The 21,606-nt window shown below is 43.3% G+C and overlaps 1 protein-coding gene and 1 long non-coding RNA gene across 2 annotated transcripts in view; one reads left to right on the forward strand and one right to left on the reverse strand.

The window, feature by feature from the left end:
- Positions 12,384–17,635, reverse strand: LOC110259286. The gene is made up of 3 exons (XR_002341534.1): positions 17,497–17,635; positions 16,033–16,409; positions 12,384–13,545 (listed from the first exon to the last, which is right to left on the reverse strand). It is a non-coding gene; the product is annotated as an uncharacterized LOC110259286 (long non-coding RNA).
- Positions 16,671–21,606, forward strand: part of LGR4 (leucine rich repeat containing G protein-coupled receptor 4) — a 107,314-nt gene continuing 102,378 nt past the window's right edge. The window contains exon 1 of the mRNA XM_021083233.1: positions 16,671–17,416. Coding sequence (XP_020938892.1) covers positions 17,232–17,416 — 185 coding nt within the window. The 5' untranslated portion in view covers positions 16,671–17,231. The remainder of the gene's footprint in view (positions 17,417–21,606) is intronic.

The raw sequence follows: 21,606 nt of genomic DNA on the forward strand, positions 1-21,606 counted from the left end.
TATTTTTTTGTTCCTCTGCTAACAATCTGGTTTTATACTTTTTATTATCCAAAATGTCACTAACAGTGTTTCTTCAAAGGTTGTTGAAGTTCTATAATGACGAAATAGTGGAAAAAACCAAATTGCTTGCTCATTAATATTCAAGAACTTACAAACTGATTTGTATTTGGACATAGTTTTTAAAAACATTAGTAAACAATATGCTTCTACTTTAATTCTTAAGTTTGAGGTAAAGAAATAGAATAGCCAAAATGAATTTAACACTTTTCAGTGGATGGCTTCATTTGTCAATTTAGTTCTGATTCTAAGGCTTACTTAAAATAAATCTGTATTAATTATATTCTTATTCTTTGGATTTGAAAAAATTTGATGTAACTACACAATAGATTTTTCTGAAAGATATGTATAACTTTTAAATGAGGTAAAAGCATACTCTGGTGGTTACTGGAATGAAACTTCATATATTTTGCTTTGTCTTTCATAAAATATAACTACAGAAAAAGTTTTCTTGTGTTATTTTAAGAGAGGCTGTATGGCATGTGATTGAGAGCACGGAATCTGGAGCCTGATTACCCTGATTTGAATCTTAGAGCAACCCAAGCTGCTGCAGTGACAACACTGGATCCTTAACCTGATTGCCACAAGAGAACTCCTAAAATTAGCAAGTTCTTACTTTTGATGCCTAGAAAATAGATAACCTTTAAATTATACTTGAAAACTTTGTAGGAAATAGGCATTTTCAGATTTCTGTTCACTGATCAAAGAAACTGGTGGAGAATTCTAAAAATAGTGGGGTTTAGGGGATGTAGCGTTGAGGTCACATTCAGAATGACTTGCGTAAGAAAATAAGTCCCAGGAAGGGATTTGTTCAATCAGAAAAGCAATTTGTAGGGAGGATATGGCCTAGCTCTAGAGACAGTGGATTGCTGGAATGGATCTCAAACAAGGCATAATTTACCATAGTGATTTTTTTTTTTTTTTAAAGCATAAAAATGAACAAGCAACCAGGAGTATAGTGAAAAGCATTTACTGTTAGCCCTCAGTTTCTTCAAAATTGCACTAAATGAGAACACCCATTCTTTAAATCTTTTGTTTTTGATTTTGTTATAATCATTATTGTTGATGATTCTGGTTTTAATGTGATGACGTGGTGATTCAAATTTTTTTTTATTTCATTTTATTTAATTGCTTTTTAGGGCTGCAACCATGGCACATGGAGGTTCCTAGGCTAGGGGTGGAAACGGAGCTGCAGCTACTGGCCTACGCCAGAGCCACAGCAACCTGGCATCTGAGCCGAGTCTATGACCTACACCACAGCTCACAGCAATGCTGGATCCTTAACCCACTGATCAAAGGCAAAGATTGAACCCTTATCTTTATGGATTCTAGTCAGGTTTGTTAACCTCTGAGCCCCTCCGGTGATCCAGTTTTTTGTACATTTATTTCTTTGGTGGCAGAAAGCCTGCACCTGATGAAATCTTCAGGAGTTTCTTTTTGTACAGAGCAAAAGTAAATTCAGGAAGAGCACACTTGCCAATTTTATTCATTTTGATTTAAACTTCTTTTTAAAAGGATAAGCATTTCAAGTCAATAAGTTGTATGTAAGAGCTCTCCTAATTCTTATCAACTATAGAAGCATATTTTGGACACAGTCAAGATTTGTTCCTTTTTAAAACTTTGCTTTAAGTGATAAGTATAGAAGAACTCTTGTTAGATTCTCTCCAGAATTGTTCTAAACAATTGGATTAAAAAATTTAGCCAGTGGCTATAGATACAGTCCCTTTATGTGGCAGTTACTGCATTTCATCAGAGAGCAACAAAAACCCAAACCTATAATTTTGTTTTTGTTTTTCATTTGGCAAGAAAGTGCGATCTGAAAGCATGAAACCGTCAAGGGAAAATTTTTGTTTCTGGTATCTCTTATTCGATGCACTTTGAACCCAGAGGTTTTTTTTGTTTTGTTTTGTTTTTTGTCTTTTTTGTTGTTGTTGTTGCTATTTCTTGGGCCACTCCCGCGGCATATGGAGGTTCCCAGGCTAGGGGTCCAATCAGAGCTGTAGCCACCGGCCTACGCCAGAGCCACAGCAACGCGGGATCCGAGCCGCGTCTGCAACCTATACCACAGCTCACAGCAACGCCGGATCGTTAACCCACTGAGCAAGGGCAGGGACCGAACCCGCAACCTCATGGTTCCTAGTCGGATTCGTTAACCACTGCGCCACAACGGGAACTCCTGAACCCAGGGTTAAATGCTAACTTTTGACTTTGTGTTTTAAGGGTTGAATTTTTTTTGTTTGTTTTTGTTTTTGTTTTTTGTCTTTTGTCTTTTCAGGGCCACACCCTTGGCATATGGAGGTTCCCAAGCTAAGGGTCTAATCGGAGCTGTAGCTGCCAGCCTACAACACAGCCACAGCAACACCAGATCTGAGCTGCATCTGCGACCTACACCACGGCTCACGGCAACACCAGATCCTTAACCCACTGAGTGAGGCCAGGGATCAATCCAAAACTTCATGGTTCCTGGTCGGATTCATTTCCACTGCACCACGATGGGAACTCCTTAAGGGTTGAATTTTATGTCTCTCTCCCCAACCCCAAAAAGATATGTTGGAGTCTTAACTCCTCAGAATGTGATTTTATTTAGAGATAGACTATTTAGAGATAAAGTGAAATCGTTAGAGTGAACCTTAGTCCATTCTAGCTGATGTCCTTATAAAAAAGATAAATTTGGACACACACGCATGAGGGAGAACACCATGGGAAGATGAAGGCAGAGATTGGGGTGATAGTTATACAAGTTGAGAAATGCCAAAGAGTTAACAGTAAACCACCAGAAACAAGGAGAGGCATGAATAGATTCTCTCCATCACTACTCAGAAGGAACCACCCCTGTGGACACCTTGATCGAGGGCGTCTAGACTCCAAAACTGAAACAAATTTCTTTTAGCCGCCCAGTTTATTGTATTTCAATATGGCAGTCCCGGAACAGGAATATGGGAGAGTTCATGTTCTGGTGGCAACACTGTAGAAAATAAATGTGGCACCTCTTGTGTGCAATGAAAGGATCCTGGAGTTCCCACTGTGGTGCAGTAGGTTAAGAACCTGACTGCAGTGTTTGGGTTGCTGTGGAGGTGCAGGTTCAATCCATGGCCCAGCATAGTGGGCCAAAGGATCCAGTGTTGCCACAGCTGCAGTTCAGATTCAGTTCCTGGCCTGGCAGCTTCCATGTGCTACCAGTACGAACTGTAGAAAATGAAAAAAAAAAAAAAAAAAAAAAGGTCTCAGTAGAAATGGTTTTGGTTAAGAAAGGATGTGATTTCTGGCCTCTGGGAGTGAGGGAAGGGGTTCTTTGCTGTGGTTGAAATGCTTACTCCACACACAGCTGTATAATTGAACTTGTGCCTCCAAGTGGCCACCTGGGCTCATCAGCCCCTCAGAAACTTCACCTTTTCTTCATTTTAGGCTGCCAGTTATTGCATTGGCTGTAGCTTTCCCAACTCCAGGATTTCCAGGATTTGGCAGTGGCAGAATATTCAGCACTGAGGGGAGGCATTTCTGCAGTGGCCCTTGTGCCAATTGGACTGTGATGAGCATTTTTCTTTGGCGAGGGTGTTTCACCCTATAAAGATTTTACACTGGCTCCTTGTGGGTGCCTGATGCAAAACATTAATTCAGCCTGAACTGATTATGCTTTTCCCTCCATAAAACTCTCTGTTGTGCTTAAGATAAAAGCCAGATCCCTTCCCTTGATTTAAAACGTTCTGTATAATTAATTCCCTGCTTCCTCTCAAGCCTCATCTCATCCTAGCGCCCCACTTGATCTACTCCACACCAAATTCCCCTCGCTGGAAGGCTTTCCCTTTGGTTCTCCCCCGGCTGGCTGTTCTTCATTGAGGTGTAAGCTGGAGTTGCCACTTCTGTTAAGCTACAGTCCGTTCTATCTAAAGGTTGGTTCCTCATCTATTAATATGGTTGCACCTAGTTCCCTTGTTTATATTTCCTGCTCAATTGTGCCTTCCCATTAGAATTTAAGTTCCAGTGACAGCAAGAAGGATCATGACTGTATTGTTCACATTTGTTCCTCCATCTCCTAGCACAGTGCCTAAAATCTAGCATGGTGACTTTTTGCACCCTATCGAATTGACTTACTTTTCATAATTCCTCAGGTAGATCAAGAACTTATATTGGAACGATTTAAAAACAGTAACAGTGATGGCATGCATCAAGACAGGTGTTATCCCATAACCCACAGAATCAGAGAAACCAAATAGTTTTTCCAGAATCACACTGTTAGTGATCAGCACTGCCAAGACTCAGTCTCAGATTTGTTGTCCAAACCTATACTCTTCCCAGTGCCACAGTACACTTTTTTTTGGTTCGTTTTGTTTTGTTTTTTTTGCTTTTTAGGGCCACACCTGCTTTTTAGGTTCCCAGGCTAGGGGCCAAATCAGAGCTGTAGCTGCTGGCCTGGGCCACAGTCACAGCAACACATGATCCGAACCACATCTGCAATCTACACCATAGCTCACAGAAACACCGGATCCTTAACCCACTGGGCAAGGCCAGGAATTGAACCTGCGTCCTCATGGATGCTAGTCAGATTTGTTAACACCGAGCCACAATGGGAACTCCCACAGTTCACTTTTAACCAGTTGTTTTCCTCTCATTTATTGTTTAGGATTCTTACTGTTTTTTGGTTCAGATATTTTCTTTTTTGAGCTTGAGTCGTGTTTCACACACACAAAAGCAGGAGACCAAGAGGAACAAGAAAACAATGTACTTTTATGTGGTGATGAATGTCAGCGGTCCAGCAGGGTAAGGGGGCTGAGAGCCAAAAGAAAAACAAGGCTCGGCACCATTAACTCAGCAAGGTCCACAGCTAGTTGTGCAGCAGCTCCTTCTCATACGGGCTGTCCGAGGTGGGGTCGGGGACACGGGCCCACCATATCTGAGTAGCCAGCTTTGCGATTTTTTTTGGAACCTCCACACAGCACCTACTGCATTTCTTTTTTTTTTTTTTTTTTTTTTTTTTTGTCTTTTTGCCATTTCTTGGGCCGCTCCTATGGCATATGGAGGTTCCCAAGCTAGGGGTCGAATCGGAGCTATAGCTGCCAGCCTACACCAGAGCCACAGCAACGCGGGATCCGACCCGCATCTGCGACCTACACCACAGCTCACGGCAACGCCAGATCGTTAACTCACTGAGCAAGGGCAGGAATCGAACCATAACCTCATGGTTCCTAGTCGGATTCATTAACCACTGCGCCACAACGGGAACTCCTGCATTTCTGATAATGCTTGTAAAGACTGAGTACTAGCACTAATTTTTTTAGCACCGTGTGCTGATGATCCCTTTCTATTAGTCATCCTTAATATTTTCATCGGCTTCAGATAGAGTACAAATCTAAGCACCTTATCACAACTCACCCAGCCCTGTATGGCCACCTCTGCCCCAACCACAGCCCTCCTTCCCACTCTTTCACCTCTCTAATCTCCACTCTGCCCCTTTATGACAGCCTTTGCCCTTGGCTATTCCCTCTGCCAGAAATCTCCTCCACCTCTGCTAATACAAAGGTGTTGATTTTGTCAGCCCAGTCTCTCCCCAAGACCAAAATGTCTGTTTTGACTTGTAGTATACCCAGAGCTGAGAACAGTGCCTGGCACATAGTAGGCAATCTGTATTTAGTGAGAGAACAGTATGAAAGAATGCAGTGGAGTTCCCATACTGGCTCAGTGGTTAATGAATCTGACTAGGAACCATGAGGTTGCGGGTTTGATCCCTGGCCTTGCTCAGTGGGTTAAGGATCCGGCATTGCCATGAGCTGTGGTGTAGGTTGCAGACACAGCTCAGATCTGGCATTGGTGTAGCTGTGGCATAGGCCAGCCTCCGATTAGACCCCTAGCCTGGGAACTTCCATATGCCACAGGGGCGGCCCTAGAAATGGCAAGGAAAAAAAAAAAAAAGAACGCAGTGGTGCTATTTTAGAGAGGACAGGAAAGGCCTCTGAGGAGATGACATTTGAACTGAAGTCACACTTGGGAATATCTGGGGAGTTGGGGATTTTGGTGGGGCCTATTAGACAGTGTTTCTCTTGCCCACTGTGGTTCTGTATATGGCAGGAAATGCATGACTTGGCAGGTGGGGACCAAAATACCACCCTTATTATTATTCATTTGTGCTACTAATATGTATTGAATGTCTACCATGTACCAGCCATGTTCTGGGGGTGGGGTGGGGTGCAGTAGCAAACAAAAAACGAAGCCCTTGCCTCCTGGAGCCTACTTTCTGGTAAAGGTGGGCAGGCACACTTACCTTAGGCTGAAGGAGAAAATGTGCTTCCTCAAATTAGCCAGATTGACCCCCTCATTTGGACCATGTCTATATTAGCATCATCCCCATCCCTCGGGGGCAGAGCTCTCTCACTCCTTAGACTCCATCCCTAGGAGGGCAGAGCTGAGACAGAAAGGCCTCTTCCTTCCTCCCAGATTTATCCATCTCCCATGGCTTGAGTGCTTCCAATGGGGGAAGCAGGAGAATCCACTGAGATGGCAGTAAAACCTAGAAAGTATAGTGTCCTCACAGCCAGATAGAAGCATGAACATGTAAATAATTTTGTAAACAGAATGGCTGGAGTCAGAATTAAAATACAAAACTTTAAAACCACCACTTCTGAAGATTTGCGAATATTGGCAGAATTGGAATTTTAAAAATCTAAATGTGACATAATATGAATTTTTTTCCTTTAAAACTGATTGAGGAAAGGAGTCAATCTCCCCCCCCAACACACACACACCCTTTTCCCCCCAAAGTCTGTAACTGGAACCTCGCAGATTTATTACACTGTACATAATCTTTGTCTACCTTTTTATATTTTACCACAAGGTGGCACCAAAATGCTGTTGGTTTTATATTCGAATTTTCTAGTAGTTCTTGCTAATTAAAGATCAGGCCTAAGTTTTAAAATGTCCCCAATCTTTTCTTTTAAGCCCCAAGTTAATGTTTCAATGTGTTTTCTGAAATTCAGTGTTTTGTAAATAGGGAAGGAAAACTTTCTAAACACACTCTAAAACAAAACAAAACCTATATACATTAACAAGTGACATGTATATCTACCATTTGGTATATAGGTTTTAAAACAGGGACCAGGGAGACGATTGATTTAGTATTGTTTTAGTCCTTCTACTAAGTATGAACAATTTAAGTTGACTGGAAATTATCCTTGGCCTTACATCTTTCAGTTATCTTCACTCACACAGGATGTTGAATCAAGAGAAAAGCTGTTTCAGAGGGGACATGGTAAGTTTCTTTAAATAAATTAAAACTGAGGCATTGAGATGAACTTACTTTTTATGACACTAAATTCGTCCAAAATGTTCTCTTTTACATAAAAGTCAGAAATACATTTTAAATCAAGTATAGAGTGGGAAGAACTATTGACCTAGATATTAGCTGTAGTTCTGCAGATAAGTTGCCTCTGGTAATTTAGTTATCCTCTGTGGGTCTGATTTCTCACTGATAAATGAGATTTAACTTATGATCACCAAAGTTCCTTCTATTTCTGAAGATTTCAAAAGGATCAAGAAGATACTCTGGCATAACATAAAGCAGAACTTTCCAACAGGGAGAACCACCCAAAGATAGAGTCTGCTACCTGTGGGGATGTGAAGGTGCTGACCCTAGATGTATCCAAGTGAAGCAGAGATGCTGTTGAGCATCTTAAGCCTTTAGTAGGAGCAGGCTATTAAACAAGCCTTCAGGTCCCTTTTGAGCTGAAATTTCTTAGTTCCATAAGTTAGATTGAAATATAAGCTACTTGACAGGAGGGACTTCAGGTCATACCTTATATTCTGAGGCTGATGAAAATGCATCTCTCAGATCTCTGACTGTAGGGAGACTGATGGACTAACAGTCCTGCTGGGACATCCCTCACCACACTTCCCACAGGTTGGTCCCCATCATTGAGCAGAGCAGAGATACTACCACAGGAGGCATGGGACTCCTCTGAAGGTAACTTTGGTTTTGTTTGTTTGTTTGTTTGTTTGTTTTTGCATTTTCTTGGGCCACTCCCGCGGCATATGGAAGTTCCCAGGCTAGGGGTCTAATTGGAGCTGTAGCCACCAGCCTACACCAGAGCCACAGCAACGTGGGATCCGAGCCGCGTCTGCGACCTACACTACAGCTCACGGCAACGCCGGATCGTTAACCCACTGAGCAAGGGCAGGGACCGAACCCGCAACCTCATGGTTCCTAGTCGGATTCGTTAACCACTGTATCACGACGGGAACACCCTGAAGGTAACTCTGTTTTGGGATGGCTCCATGGGTCTTACGGAAAGAACTTTGATGGAACTGCACTGCAGTCTGAGCCTCAGGCATCCTCTTTTCCTTCCTTCTCTCCATGACATGGAGTCAAACTTGCCTCTGGATCTCAGGGCTCTAAAAGTCTCCCTCACAAAGTCATTTCCCCTAATCGATATTTTGCACGAGCAATCCCACATTGGTGTCTGCTTCTCACAGGACCCAAACTTGTACAATCCTCCAGCAGAGAGTCATAAATTTGGATGGTGGTGGGGGCAGTTTACATCAGAATCAGGAACTATTTAAATATTGAGAATCCAAGGCCCCCCATCCCGACCTACTGTATCAGAATCAATGCAAGTGGAATTTCTCTGTTTATAATCTTCCCCAAGTGAATGACCTGTGGACTTACCTGCGTGAATCTAAACCATTCAGTCCCAACAGAGTAGATTCTGAGGCAAAGGTGCATGGTAAATATTCTTGAAAAAATTCAAAAAAAATCTTAAAAAGCTTGATAAGTGGTTTGTTTGTTTGTTTTTGTTTTTAGGGCTGCATCCTTAGCATATGGAAGTTCCCAGGCTAGGGGTCTAATCGCAGCTGCAGCTGCCACCCTACACCACAGCCACAGCAACACGGGATCTGAACTGTGGCTGTGACCTACACCAGAGCTCACCGCAAAACTGTAGTCTTAATCCACTGAGCGAGGCCAGGAATCAACCCACATGCTCATGGATACTAGTTGGGTATGTTATTAACGGCTGAGCCACCAAGTTATCCTGTGTTATCTTTGAATAAAAGGAACAAACTGGTAAAGTTAAAATGTGTTTCCCTAACATATCAAGGTCCTCCATTTCCTCTTTCATACTAAAATGTTTAAATTTTCCTCATTGTGTTCTATAAAGTTAATTCATATATTTTAACACTGACAGATGGCAAAAAAAAAAAAAAGTTTAATTGATAGTACCAGATTTTGGTCAGTTGGATCCCAAGAAAGCATTTTTGGCACCACCCTAATGTACAGCGCCATTGGTCCAATCTCCACAGCTTTCTTTGCTTCACCCCTTTCCAAGATAATCTTGAAAATTACAGGTGATTGGTAGCTTGCCTGAATTTTTATTTTTATTTGTTTATTTTTGGCCACTCCCACAGCATGTGGAAGTTCCAGGGCCAGGGGTCGAATTGGCGCCATAGCAGTGACGATGCTGGATCCACTGAACCACCAGGGAACACCCTGCCTGAAGTTTTAGAGCATTGCCTCAAGAATTTTTTATTTTGAACACGATTTTAAAGACATTTTCAAAAGGCTTAGAATTGTTAAAATTTTCATTCTGATTCCCACTCCTCTTACTTCAAAGAGAGTCACGATAGCTGTCTGGAGAGAAAAAGAATGAAAATTACCTAAGAGGTGTTTACCCAAGAGGTCTTTTCTGAGACAACATTTGGTGTCCCGTCAGGAAAAGAAGGACAATCCACAGAATCCACTCGAAGTCTTCTCTTTGCATCCTCCCACAGCTTCTCTTTGAGTCTAAAATCTTACTGCCTTCTTTTCTAGATTTCTTAGCACATATTTCAGAACTACCTTCAACCCCACCCCCAACACCCACCCCAAGTGCTGGTTTTCTGTACATGTTTTTGGGTGGAATGCACAGATTTTTGCCTGTAGTTCTTTGAAATAATTGTCTTATGCTAAGGTCTTTCTAAAACTTTTGAAGTTCTGTCTGGAATTCTGAGAGTGAAAAGGAACCAAATATTATGACTGAAATCTGTGTTAATAATAGTTTGGCCCCAACAAATTCTCAGCATGACTAGGTGATAATCTTCCCAGTTTTCTATTGTGATTTTTCTATCCTTACTTTTCTATTATCACCTCTGATTGCTTTAATGCCTGTTTAATATTTTGCCTCATTCTGTTTCTCACCAGTAGTTTATGCACTCAGACCTTGAGATCCACATGAGTTTCTGTAATCCAGAGGTTATTCCCTTGAGTCTCATTCTCTGTTGGGGTTAGATTTGAAAGGAAAGTTGGGAAAAGGGAAACCAGATTTAGAAAGGCTTAGGAATATGTATTAAGAATATTATGAAACATTTGTGGTATTTATCCTAATGTTTTGAAGTTTGGGGTCAGTATGGGTCTTCAGAGGTACTGAAAAGGATATCTGACTGCAGGACATTCGGCCAGGTCAGGAAACTGAGAAAATTTTTGGTAATGTTTTGAAAAGTGCTTGCTTTAAGAATGGCTTTCAGTCAGTCACACTGGGAGCCTCACTGCCAGTGTTCACATCCCAAAGCTCCATCAGTTCTGCACAGGTGGCAGATGAAAGAGGGCCAAGAAGCTCAAATTGAGCCACCTGTGTAGCTGAAAAGATATTTTAAAATTTTCAACAAGTTTATATGGTTATTTGGGGGGGGGGCTTCAAAATCGCCATTGTTATTTTAAATTATCCCTAACATATAAATGCTACATCTTGTGCAAAACAGGACCACTGTAGAAACATTGAGACTCAGAAGAAAAAGGCAAGCCAGTGGAAGCACTTACTTAAGACTGGGGCTCAGGTTGGTAGCTCCTCCAGCCCAAAGCCCCAGATGCAAATGTAGAGGCAGCAGAACATAGAAATGATAGCATTTATCTTGAGGACTCAGTTCTTAGAGTAGATAGATATCAGATGCCTGATGGATAGGGATTAGACTCAATATTCTTTCTTCATCCCCTGAATCTATTATATTTTGAAATCTCTATGTATGTATGTGTATATATAAATACCCATATAAAATATGTATGTTATGTAGAGATACATTTATATTTTAATCAGCTTCTAACATCAGATGGTGGGTTGGGCACAAAAGCTTTCATAAAGTCAATAGCTATTTTTCACAGGTCATGTGATTTTATCAGGTTAAATATTTGGGGTGCCTTTGTTTTTTGTTTTGTTTTCCTTTTTAGGGCTGCACCTGCAGCATATGGAAGTTCCCAGGCTAAGGGGCGAATCAGAGCTGCAGCTGATGGCCTACACCACAGCCACAGCTATGCCAGATCCGAGCCACATCTACAAAATATGTTGCAGCTTGCAGCAACACTGGATCCTGAACCCACTGATCAAGGCCAGGGATCAAATCCTCATCCTCATTGATACTAGTCAGGTTCTTAACCTGCTGAACTACAATGGGAACTCCTGGGATGGAAGTTATGATGAAGCCTACATGCCCAGGACAAATTTGGCTTCATTTATTCTAGAAATAGGGGCAAGTTTAAGCTTGTAATGGGCTCTTTGGGGCTCATCTTGCAATGTAATCTTCAGCATGAACTCACCATGAGACCAGAAGATTGAAAGTGCTTCATGTCAACGTACAAGAAAAGATGGTTACCTCTGAGGTGTGTCCTGAATTTTACGTAATCCTACAAATTGTTTTCAAAAATAATTAGAATTCAAAAGGGATTAGCACCTATAAAACAGGGCTGGGAAATTATATGGCCCACGGGCCAGAACTAGTCTGACATGTTGTTTTTGCCAAAAAAGTGGAACACTTGTTTATGTATCATTTATATTTGCTTTCATGCTATAATGGCAGAATTGAACAGTTATGACAGAGATGACATGGTCCACAAAGCCCCAAATATTTACTATATGGCCCTAAACAAGAAAAACAAATATGAATAACCCAATAGAAAACAAACAGGCAGAGGAAGTGAATAGCAATGCATAGAAGAGCACAGCAAATCCCCAATGAAGACATGAGAAGATGTAGTTGTAATCAGGGGAAATAAAATTTAAGTTTCACTTAGGTTTCATTTCATATGCATCATATTCACAAATATTTCAGTCTCAGTATTGGTATTGGTAGTGAGTAGAGTTATAGTGTTTCTTACTCTCTGCTGAAGGAAGCATAAATAAGTAAAATCACTTTTGAAAGCAATTTGACATCCAGTAATGGTGAATGCACATAATCTATGACCTGGCAATTCTACCCCTAGAGACAGACAGACAGACAGACAGACAGACAGACAGACACACACACACACACACACACACACGTATAAAGGAAATACTTTTTAGAGAATCTCTTGCATATATGAACAAGGAGACTTGTACAAGAATACTCATGGTATCATTGTTCGAAAAAAAATTTAATAATAACACTAATGGGTAAATAAATACTGGGTATATTCTTTAAAGAGAATACTCTAGTAATGAAAATGAATTAACAATAGCACATATTTCATGAACATGGTTAAAGCTCACAGACTGAAAAAAACCAAGTTGCAGAAGAGTACAGAATGATATTCTTTATATATACAAATCAATGCTATATTATTTAGGGATGCACACATACAAAAAACATGAAAATATGCATGGGCATATGAAATTTAGGAAGGGGCTCATTTCCCAGGGAGAGAAAGAAGGAGGGAATATGATTGTCGAGGGGTACAAAGGGAACTTCAACTACATTGCAACATCCTATTTCTTTTTTCTTTTTTTTTTTTTTTTTTTAATTTTATGGCTGCATCCACAGCATATGGAAGTTCCAGGGCTGGGGTTGGAATTTGAGCCACAACACCAGATCCTTTAACCCCTGCGCCAGCGGGGGATTGAACCCATAGGTCCATAGCAACCCAAGCTCCTGCAGTTGGATTCTTAACTCATTGTGCCATGGTAGGAACACAATATCCTATTTCTTAAGCTGATTGGTATGAATTCAGATTTTTGTTCTTTTTGTAAGTTAGCAATATTTTACAGAAAGTGAAGTTCTGTATGTTTGAGGACTTTAATCCAGTTACTGGAGCACTGCCAGAGAACCCCCACAATCTCCCAGTGGTTTCCTCAATGGAGTACTTGCAGGTCTGGCCTCTGCATACACTTGCATGGGCTCTGTATTTACAAGCATGTCTGGGTAAGGGGGTGAGTGGGACCAAAGTCCAGCTTGTCAGTGAGTCAACATGCCCTGTGCCCTTTGCACAAAAGCCCCAAGGTGAGCATTCCCGGGAGGGGGTGCCTCCTTCTTTGCCAAAAGCACCCTGCAATGCAGAGGTGCTGTAGCCAGGCTCTGCTTCCTCTGATCCAGCCTGCAGATGCTACACATTTCATGGCTCATCTGTGGCCATGGAAAACTAGAAAGAAAAACCAGTCTGGAGGCAGAGTCACCATTAAGTTTATTTTTTGCTTGCCGTCAAATTTTGGTTCATCCTGATTTGAGGGTCCTTATGGGTTGTGTTAGAGCTGATTGTTTTTCTTTAGTTGTCTGGGATAGTATCTGAAAAATCAAGGTTTAAAAATAATTTTTATTTTTCTCTCTTGGGGTATCTTATCCCAAAAGTGACTAATTGGCCAGTTTATCTTTAAAGCAAAGCATATATTATGTAGTAACCATAAGAAATACTGACATGTTAACATATCTTACCTCTTTTTTTCTCTACCTAAGTCCTTTGTTCCCAATATTTTGTCTTGGACAAGCTGCAAATTTGAATCCTCCTTCTTTACTTTCTTCATCTGATAGATAACAGGAATTTATCATCCAATAAAATCTACATCTCTCCTTTCTCATAAATCCATTTCTCTCTTTTCACCTAAGGTGGCAGTCCTAAGATTTTATTCCTTGAAAGTAAAGAATAAAATTCCTGAAATGTGGTTCAAGGACCACTTGTATCACTTTCCCCTGACATGCATCAAAATACTGATTTCAAGGCTCCCTCCAGGCCTAATAAGTCACTCCACAATTTCAGTCGAGCTTTGCATGTGATTCTTAGGCTTACTAAAGTTGAAAAACAATGACTTTAAAAGAAAGGAAATGAGTTATTTGGTTAAAGTACAATCAATCAGTATAACATATAATTGTTATATAAAAAACCAGCAGAAGTTCCTGTTGTGGCTCAGTTGGTTTAGAACCTGACTAGTATCCATGAGGATGAGGGTTTGATCCCTGGCCTTGCTCAGTGGGTTAAGGATCCATCATTGCTGCAAGCAGCAGTGTAGGTCACTGATATGGCTCAGCATCTGGTGTTGCTGTAGCTGTGGTACAGGCTGGCAGCTGCAGCTCAGATTTGACCCCTAACCTGGGAACTTTCATATGCTGTGCCTGCAGACCTAAAAGCAAAAACAACAACAAACAAAAACAAAAAACCCTAGCAGAAGATAGTGATGTCTTGGCAAGAGAAATTCTGTCACCTTTCAGTGTTGTTATTAATGAGAGGTGTTAAAAGAATCAAACAAGCTTCAAAACTATCCCAGGAAATTTAGAAGTGGACATTTCTTTGGAGGGGCATGACTAGCAGAGACATTTCCCAATCCACCTATAAAAATAAGTTTTTAGGGGCGTTCCCGTCGTGGCGCAGTGGTTAACGAATCCGACTAGGAACCATGAGGTTGCGGGTTCGGTCCCTGCCCTTGCTCAGTGGGTTAACGATCCGGCGTTGCCGTGAGCTGTGGTGTAGGTTGCAGACGCGGCTCGGATCCTGCGTTGCTGTAGCTCTGGCGTAGGCCGGGGGCTACAGCTCCAATTAGACCCCTAGCCTGGGAACCTCCATATGCCGCGGAGGTGGCCCAAAGAAATAGCAAAAGGACAATATGTCTAGATACTTACATCGCAACACAACGAGAGGAAAAATTATATATGCGTGTATGTGTAACTTGGTCCCCATGCTGTACAGTGGAAAAAAAAATAAGTTTTAAAAAAAGAAAATTAGCAATTTTCTCCTCACTTCACTTGCTCTTGAGTGTCACTAGAAAATAATGGAAATGATTTAGACAATGGAAGCCAATGGAGTGAAGGCTCCAAGGGCAATATACAAGGAACCAGGAGTCTAGGAGCTGTTCTGTGATGATCTTGGACAGAGCACAGTATCTGCAAGCTTCAGATTTCTTATCTATAAAACCAGAAGGTTGTCCATCTACCTTTAAGTTCTCTTTCAGATCTTCAATTAGAGGAAATAGGTCATTTCTAAAATTTGAAGTCAAGGCATATCTGTATGTATTGACTCTTTTAGCATGCAAATTTATTGTATGCTAGTCATATGCCCAACTGGGCATTATTTTTATTTGTAGTTTTTTATTTTATTTTTTGTCTTTTTAGGGCCACACCCGTGGCATGTGGAAGTTCCCAGGATAGGGATCTAATCAGAGCTGTAGCTTCTGGCCTACACCATAGCAACACGGGATCCAAGCCGCATTGGCGACCTACACCACAGCTCACAGCAACTCCAGATCCTTAACCCACTGAGCAAGGCCAGGGATCCTCATGGATACTAGCTGGGTTTGTTAACCACTGAGCCACGACGGGAACTCTCTGGCATTATTTTTAAAGATAAACTCCCAAATGTAAAGATAATGGAAAACTTTCATTTTAAACTTTTACAGTCTGCATCGACTTGATTCCATTTTCTTTAATGGAGAGAAAGTAATTTTCAAGTAAGTAATTCTTTACCTACATGGCATAGTAATTAACCCACGACAGTGACATTTTTAACCCTGCCTGCCTTAAACCATTCATGGAAAATGACTTCAAAATAAAGTAAAACGACCTAAAGGCATAGTAAAAAGCAAGAAAAGAGGGACCCATAAAGCAATATTTGGTACAAACAATGATAGTAATAATGTAGGATCTATTAAGCCCTAGAAGTCCAAAAGAGGAAGGAATGCTGATAATTGCCTAACACCAAGGTTGCTGCTGGTTTCTCAAGGGTAGTTACCTAGCACTCAAATATTTTGTTGTCTGGAGAAATTGTGCAGTGTTCAGAAACATTACCTTCTTTAACCCTGTGTTCCTGTGTTCTGGGATTTTAAAGTAGACGAGAAAGCAGTCTGAGTTGCGGTCACCAAAACTCTGTACCATGGACAGTTAATTGCTAAGACATAGTCACCGAGTGCACATCAAGATGGTATAAAGATATTGGGTGAAGAGAAAGGCTAGTGAGGTTACACTCTTTTAATTTAGCATATAGCTAAAACCCAAATATTTATGTCAGATTAAGAGAAACCTTCTCCCTCCTCAAAATCTTTTTTCCATTTGCACAGCTCCCAAAGTCCTCGCTGCCGTTTGGAAGAGTGGAGTCATTTGAAATTTAACTGAATGCTGGAGGCAAGCTCTACTTTTCAAGTCATCCAATTTAGGAGATCCGATTTCTGCAGAGGGAAGAAGACGGGGGAGGGAGGGGAGGAAAAACCAGATTCAGTGTCTTTAAATCCTTCTACCTTCAACCCACAACCTGCCACGCAAATTGAGCCAAGTCAGGGATTTTTTGTCTTGAACCACCACCACCACTACCACCTTGTCACTCACGCCCGATAAACACGCCCCTCTGGTCTCACTCTCGGCCAATGGCGGCTCCCCTCCCTGCATAGTAATAAGCTCGAGACCTCCCCCGGCCAATGGCGCTCCGGGAGAGGGGTTAGTTTTGCATGTACCTAAGTGATTTGCATAACCCAGTGGCTGGGGGCTTGGGAACCCGTGCGTGCAACCCTAGAAGGGAAAAAGGACGGGAGGAGATTGTGCCGCGGCCGCGAGAGAGCGAGAAACTGCCCGGGTGTTTGTGCGAGAGCCGGGCGGGGGCTGGGGCGAGGGGCCGGCATGGCTGAAGGCTGCGCTCCGCAACCTTGAAGAGCGGCTGCGGCGTGAGGCCTGGGACCGGGAGGCGGGTGCGATGGCAGAGCGCGGCCCCCGCAGCTGCGCCCGGCCGAGCCGGCTGGCCTGAGCCGCCGGAGGAGCGGGACTGCCTCTGCGCTTCCATGGAGCAGCGGGAAGGGAGAAACTCCGGAGCGCCGCGTCCCTTCGCTGCTGCCGCGGACTGTTGAAGGGGCCGAGCCCGCGCGACTGCGGAGAGCGCAGAGCCCCCGGCCCAGCCCGCAGGCCTGCCGCCCGGGGCGGCGGGGGGCGTCGGAGGGCGTCGGAGACGCGCCGAGCGAGCGGCGCCGCGGGAGAGGCCGACGCGGGAGGCGGCCGCAGCAATGCCGGGCCCGCTGGGGCTGCTCTGCTTCCTCGCCCTAGGGCTGCGCTGCTCGGCCGAGCCCAGCGGCGCGGCGCCCTCTCTCTGCTCGGCGCCCTGCAGCTGCGACGGCGACCGTCGGGTAGATTGCTCCGGGAAGGGGCTGACGGCCGTGCCCGAGGGGCTCAGCGCCTTCACCCAAGCGCTGTGAGTGCGGGCGGCTGGGACGCTGGGGAGGGGGTTCGGGGTGGGGGGGCGCCGGGGGCGGAGCCAGTGGCCGATCTCACCTCACCCTCCGGTGTCCGGAGGAGAGCGGGCGCCGTCACCTCCTTGGCACCCTCTCAGGCACCGCAGACATTCCAAGCTTTGCCAGCCCGGGTCCGAGACCCAAGTAGCTCTTCTCCCCATACTTGTCGAGTACGATCATCCCCACCCCCCGAGTGCATCTGGGGCCAAGGAGGAAGGAGGAATCTGGAAACGCTTGCCCCTGGCAGCCTTTTCACGCGACCTTCTCTTCTCACCGGGCCTCTCTGCTCAGCTGGCAAGAGCTTTGCAGGCGGCGGGGGTGAGGACGCCTAGAACTTGGCCCGAGTCTGAGACCGAGGCACGTTTCGTGGGAAGCACCTGGAGCCTCCTGGGTTCCAGCATGTGGGGAAAAGAAACACCTGTATGGTGGTCAGGGCGAATCACCTTGCCATTTGGTCCTGTCCAAGGAGAGCCACCTGCCTGGCACCTCTGTCCAGTTTCACTCTGGACTCACCAGCAAAGCTCAGGGTTCTGGAGCGCGCAGGAGAGCCGGGTGAAAACAAGGGAGACGGAGGGGAAATTGCAGGTTTCTCTGGGTGAAATACTCTTATCCAACAAGGCCTTTTAAAGAAGGAAGGCTGACCTGAAGTACAGGATGTTGGAAGAAAATGAAAGTCCCGGAGCATAAACTCTGCCCACCTCAAAAGGTAGACAGCAGTTTCCTGCAGTTCCTTAACTATAGGAACTTTTCTTTTGAGCTGCCTGAGGTTGGGAACGTCACTTAAATGGTCCTGACTTCCAAAACCCCTCTCCGCAAACAGCGACAGAGAGCTTTAGATACTTGCTTCAGAAAAAAGAATCTGAAATAGGTGTAGGACGTGGTGTTGGCACATGGCACCAACAGAGAAAGAATAATTAAGTCCAGGGTCTGGTGTATGCCCCTGTTCTCCCTTGTGTTGTGTGGCCAGATTAAATCAAGGGCATTGAAAGAAGTGTTTGAGAGAGGAAGGGATTCAGAGAGGCCTTGGGGTGAAGAGAATTTCCTTTTCCCTGGTAGCATCTGAGAGGTACCTTTTAGAATTAGGCAGTTGTAAAGAAGTAACAGACCCTGTGAAGAAATCCTTTTGGTGCAGGCCACAGCAGTTGCTGTTTCCAGGTGGGTGGTGGGCAGTTTTCTGCTTGTCCTCTGCCAATGGGGTTTTTGTTGTTGTCATTTTTTCAAATGTTGTGGCCAGTTGCTGTGGAACCTGTCTTTGGCCACCAGCACCCCCCACCCCCTCTTCCCCCCCCCTTGCCTCAGGTGTTAGTTATGTATTTGAAGTCATTTTCCTTCAGTATGGTGATATTTAACATTTCCACTGGAAAAACGTTAACTTTTCAGTGAATTTGCCCACAAAGGTATATTACATGGGAAATTTGCGTGGGAGTGGGGTGAAGTGAGGGAAAGAAGACTGGGTAGAGGGGATGGGACTTTTTTTTTTCCTCCAAGACCTCTTCAAACTTTTAGGGAATCCATGCAGGAGAGGTGCATTTCCCTGAAACCTCTTTCAAGCCTCTAAGAGAAAAGTGTAATTTTACTGTTTTGACCAGTTGTAAAGACCTTGTTTAGCAGATTCCTTGAATTTTAATGACTAGACTTGCCCTATAAGGAAAAGGGCTGTTTTACATTAGTACCTAAAAACCACTAAGAAATATCACATTTTTATGAGAGCACACCCTTTGCTATAGAGCATCAGACATCTTTCTTTAGAATTCATGAAAGGTAGTGAAATGCCGTGTTCTCAACGTTGAGCCTTACAAAAGCAACTGTTCATGGCCTGGGAAACAGAAAAGTAATTGGCACCAATCCAGATCAGATTGCCTAAACTGGCATCATCATAGCACTTTGGGCCGTGATGGTGGGCAAATGTGTTATATTCTCTTCTTCCCTTTGTGACCTATAGAGGAATTGTTCATCCTGATAACTCCTTATTTCATCTGAATCTTCTTCATTTCACCCTTGAAAGTATGTTATGTGACAGGCCCCTGTAAATGGCATTTCAAGGGCAGTGTATTTGCACTTTGGGAAACCACTGATCTCAAAAGTCTTATCTTATAGGACACCTGGGGATCACCCAAGATCTCTTTCCAAGTGCTTCTGACTTGGTGTCCCATCACAGCTTTAGTGAGCCATGGTTACACACCAAGGGACTAGATCCTTACCTGCCAAACTTTGATCCACCTAGTCCTAACTTCTAGAGCATGTACACCAAGGTCTGTTTAATTATACAGAAAACGACAGTCACAAAAATAGAAGTCAGAAAGATGAGACTGTATTTATTAATCAAAGTTCTTGTATTTTCGTGTCATTCCTCAGTGGTGTCCTACCTTCACCTCACCCAGGGGTGTATGCATCCCACGTTGGAGACTTGACAGAGCAGGGATTTTATTTGACTCAATCTGGAGTCCGCAGAACCCGATGCATAGGAAGCACTTTAAAATGTTGCAGTGAATAAATAAGGACTTCAGGCCACACCGAGGGGCAGAATCAGGGCTTGGAATTCAGACCTCATTCCCACGCAGGATTGCCAAACTCAGCATTCTCAGCATTTAGCCTTTTGTCCAGATCTGAGAAGGCCCCAGAGAGAGGATACCTGCTTCTTCTCCTTTAGGCTCGTTGGAACTTGTTCAGTCTAACAGTGTCTATTTCCTGCTGAAAGCTGCTTTATCCGAGTCTGGGGGCAGAGTCAGATGTAATCCTCAGTATTGTTGCTGGGATTCCTGTATTCACACCATTTGCTGCACCTGTAGTGATTATTTATATTTTGCAACAGTAGTTCCTGCTCCTGTGTCCCAATGCACTGGCTTATCACAATTCACCCTGAGGTGTTTTAAAGGAAGTGCTCTGACTAGTATTAAAATTCCAAAGTGTATTTTTAATCAAAAGGATTAAAAGTTATTCTTCTCTTAGAGCTAATGAGGCCCTTTTTAATCACCTGTGATATAAGCTTCTTGATTGGGAGAGAAAGATGAAGTCATAATGGTGGTGGGGAGAAGACTGAATGTGTGTCCTCCAGTTTGTGTGTTACTGCCACAAAATTTAAGACCTGTAGACTGGGAGCATAAATTTCCACATCCTAGCTTGTGTATGGTGCTTAGTTGTTTTGTTTTGGTTTTTTTTGGTCGCCCTCGTGGCCTATGGAAGTTCCCAGGCCAGGGATTAAATCCCAGCCTCAGCTGCAACCTACACCACAGCTGTGGCAATGCTGGATCCTTAACCCACTGCACTGGGCTGGAGATTGAACCTGAGGTGTTGCAGAGATAGTGCTGGATCCTTAACCTGCTGCACCACAAGGGAAGCTCCGATAGTGCATAGTTTTAGGGTAGGCTCTTTCTGTGGCTTTGTGGAGAGGGTGGTGGATCTGAGCCCTTGATCGTAGTCCTAACCATGACACTAAGTAATTACGTGGCCTTGGGTGAGTCATTGTACCTTTTTTTTTTTTTTTTTTTTTTGCTCGACAGTTTCTTCATTTGAAAAATATGAAGTCCTTGGATTTTCTAGATTATATTTAAGGCTGCTTGCAGCTTCCAGACATTCTATGATTTTATAATTCTTACACAGTTTTAGTATGGCAAGGTGACCCTATATAGTATAGTGTTCAGCCACTCTCATGAGAAGATCCCAAAAGGAGCTGAATATCCTTCTAGCTGAAGTTGCACAAGCCTATTTATTGCCACTCACTTGGAGGAGGAGTTCTTTGTGTTTTCGAAGTGTGTGTTAGGAAATTTGCCATGGAGACTTGTTACAGAATGCATGACTAGCTAAAGCGCTTTGCTGGGGTAGAATAGGCCGGCTTGTTTCCTGTTGGTATGGCTTCACACTTGGAAAAGAAAATCACTCTGTTTCAGTAATTTGGATACTGTACAAAAAGTTACTCAACGCCCTCACTTCCATATAATTAGTCATAATCTCTGCAGCCTTCACAGTAAGCGTATCCTGTCCACGGGCAGGTTATCAAGCTTTACATATAGAATTGATGGTTACCTGAGGGGCTTTGAAGCATTTTTAAAAATAATCGGTTGCTTTTCCTTCTTTGAGAAGCATCATCTCAGACTCTTCCCTAAGGTGTACTTTTTTTTTCCTCGAGACCCCAAGCACCTTTCTTTTATTA

The sequence above is a fragment of the Sus scrofa genome, chromosome 2, assembly GCF_000003025.6.
Source record: "Sus scrofa isolate TJ Tabasco breed Duroc chromosome 2, Sscrofa11.1, whole genome shotgun sequence".
Classification (NCBI taxonomy): Eukaryota; Metazoa; Chordata; class Mammalia; order Artiodactyla; family Suidae; genus Sus; species Sus scrofa.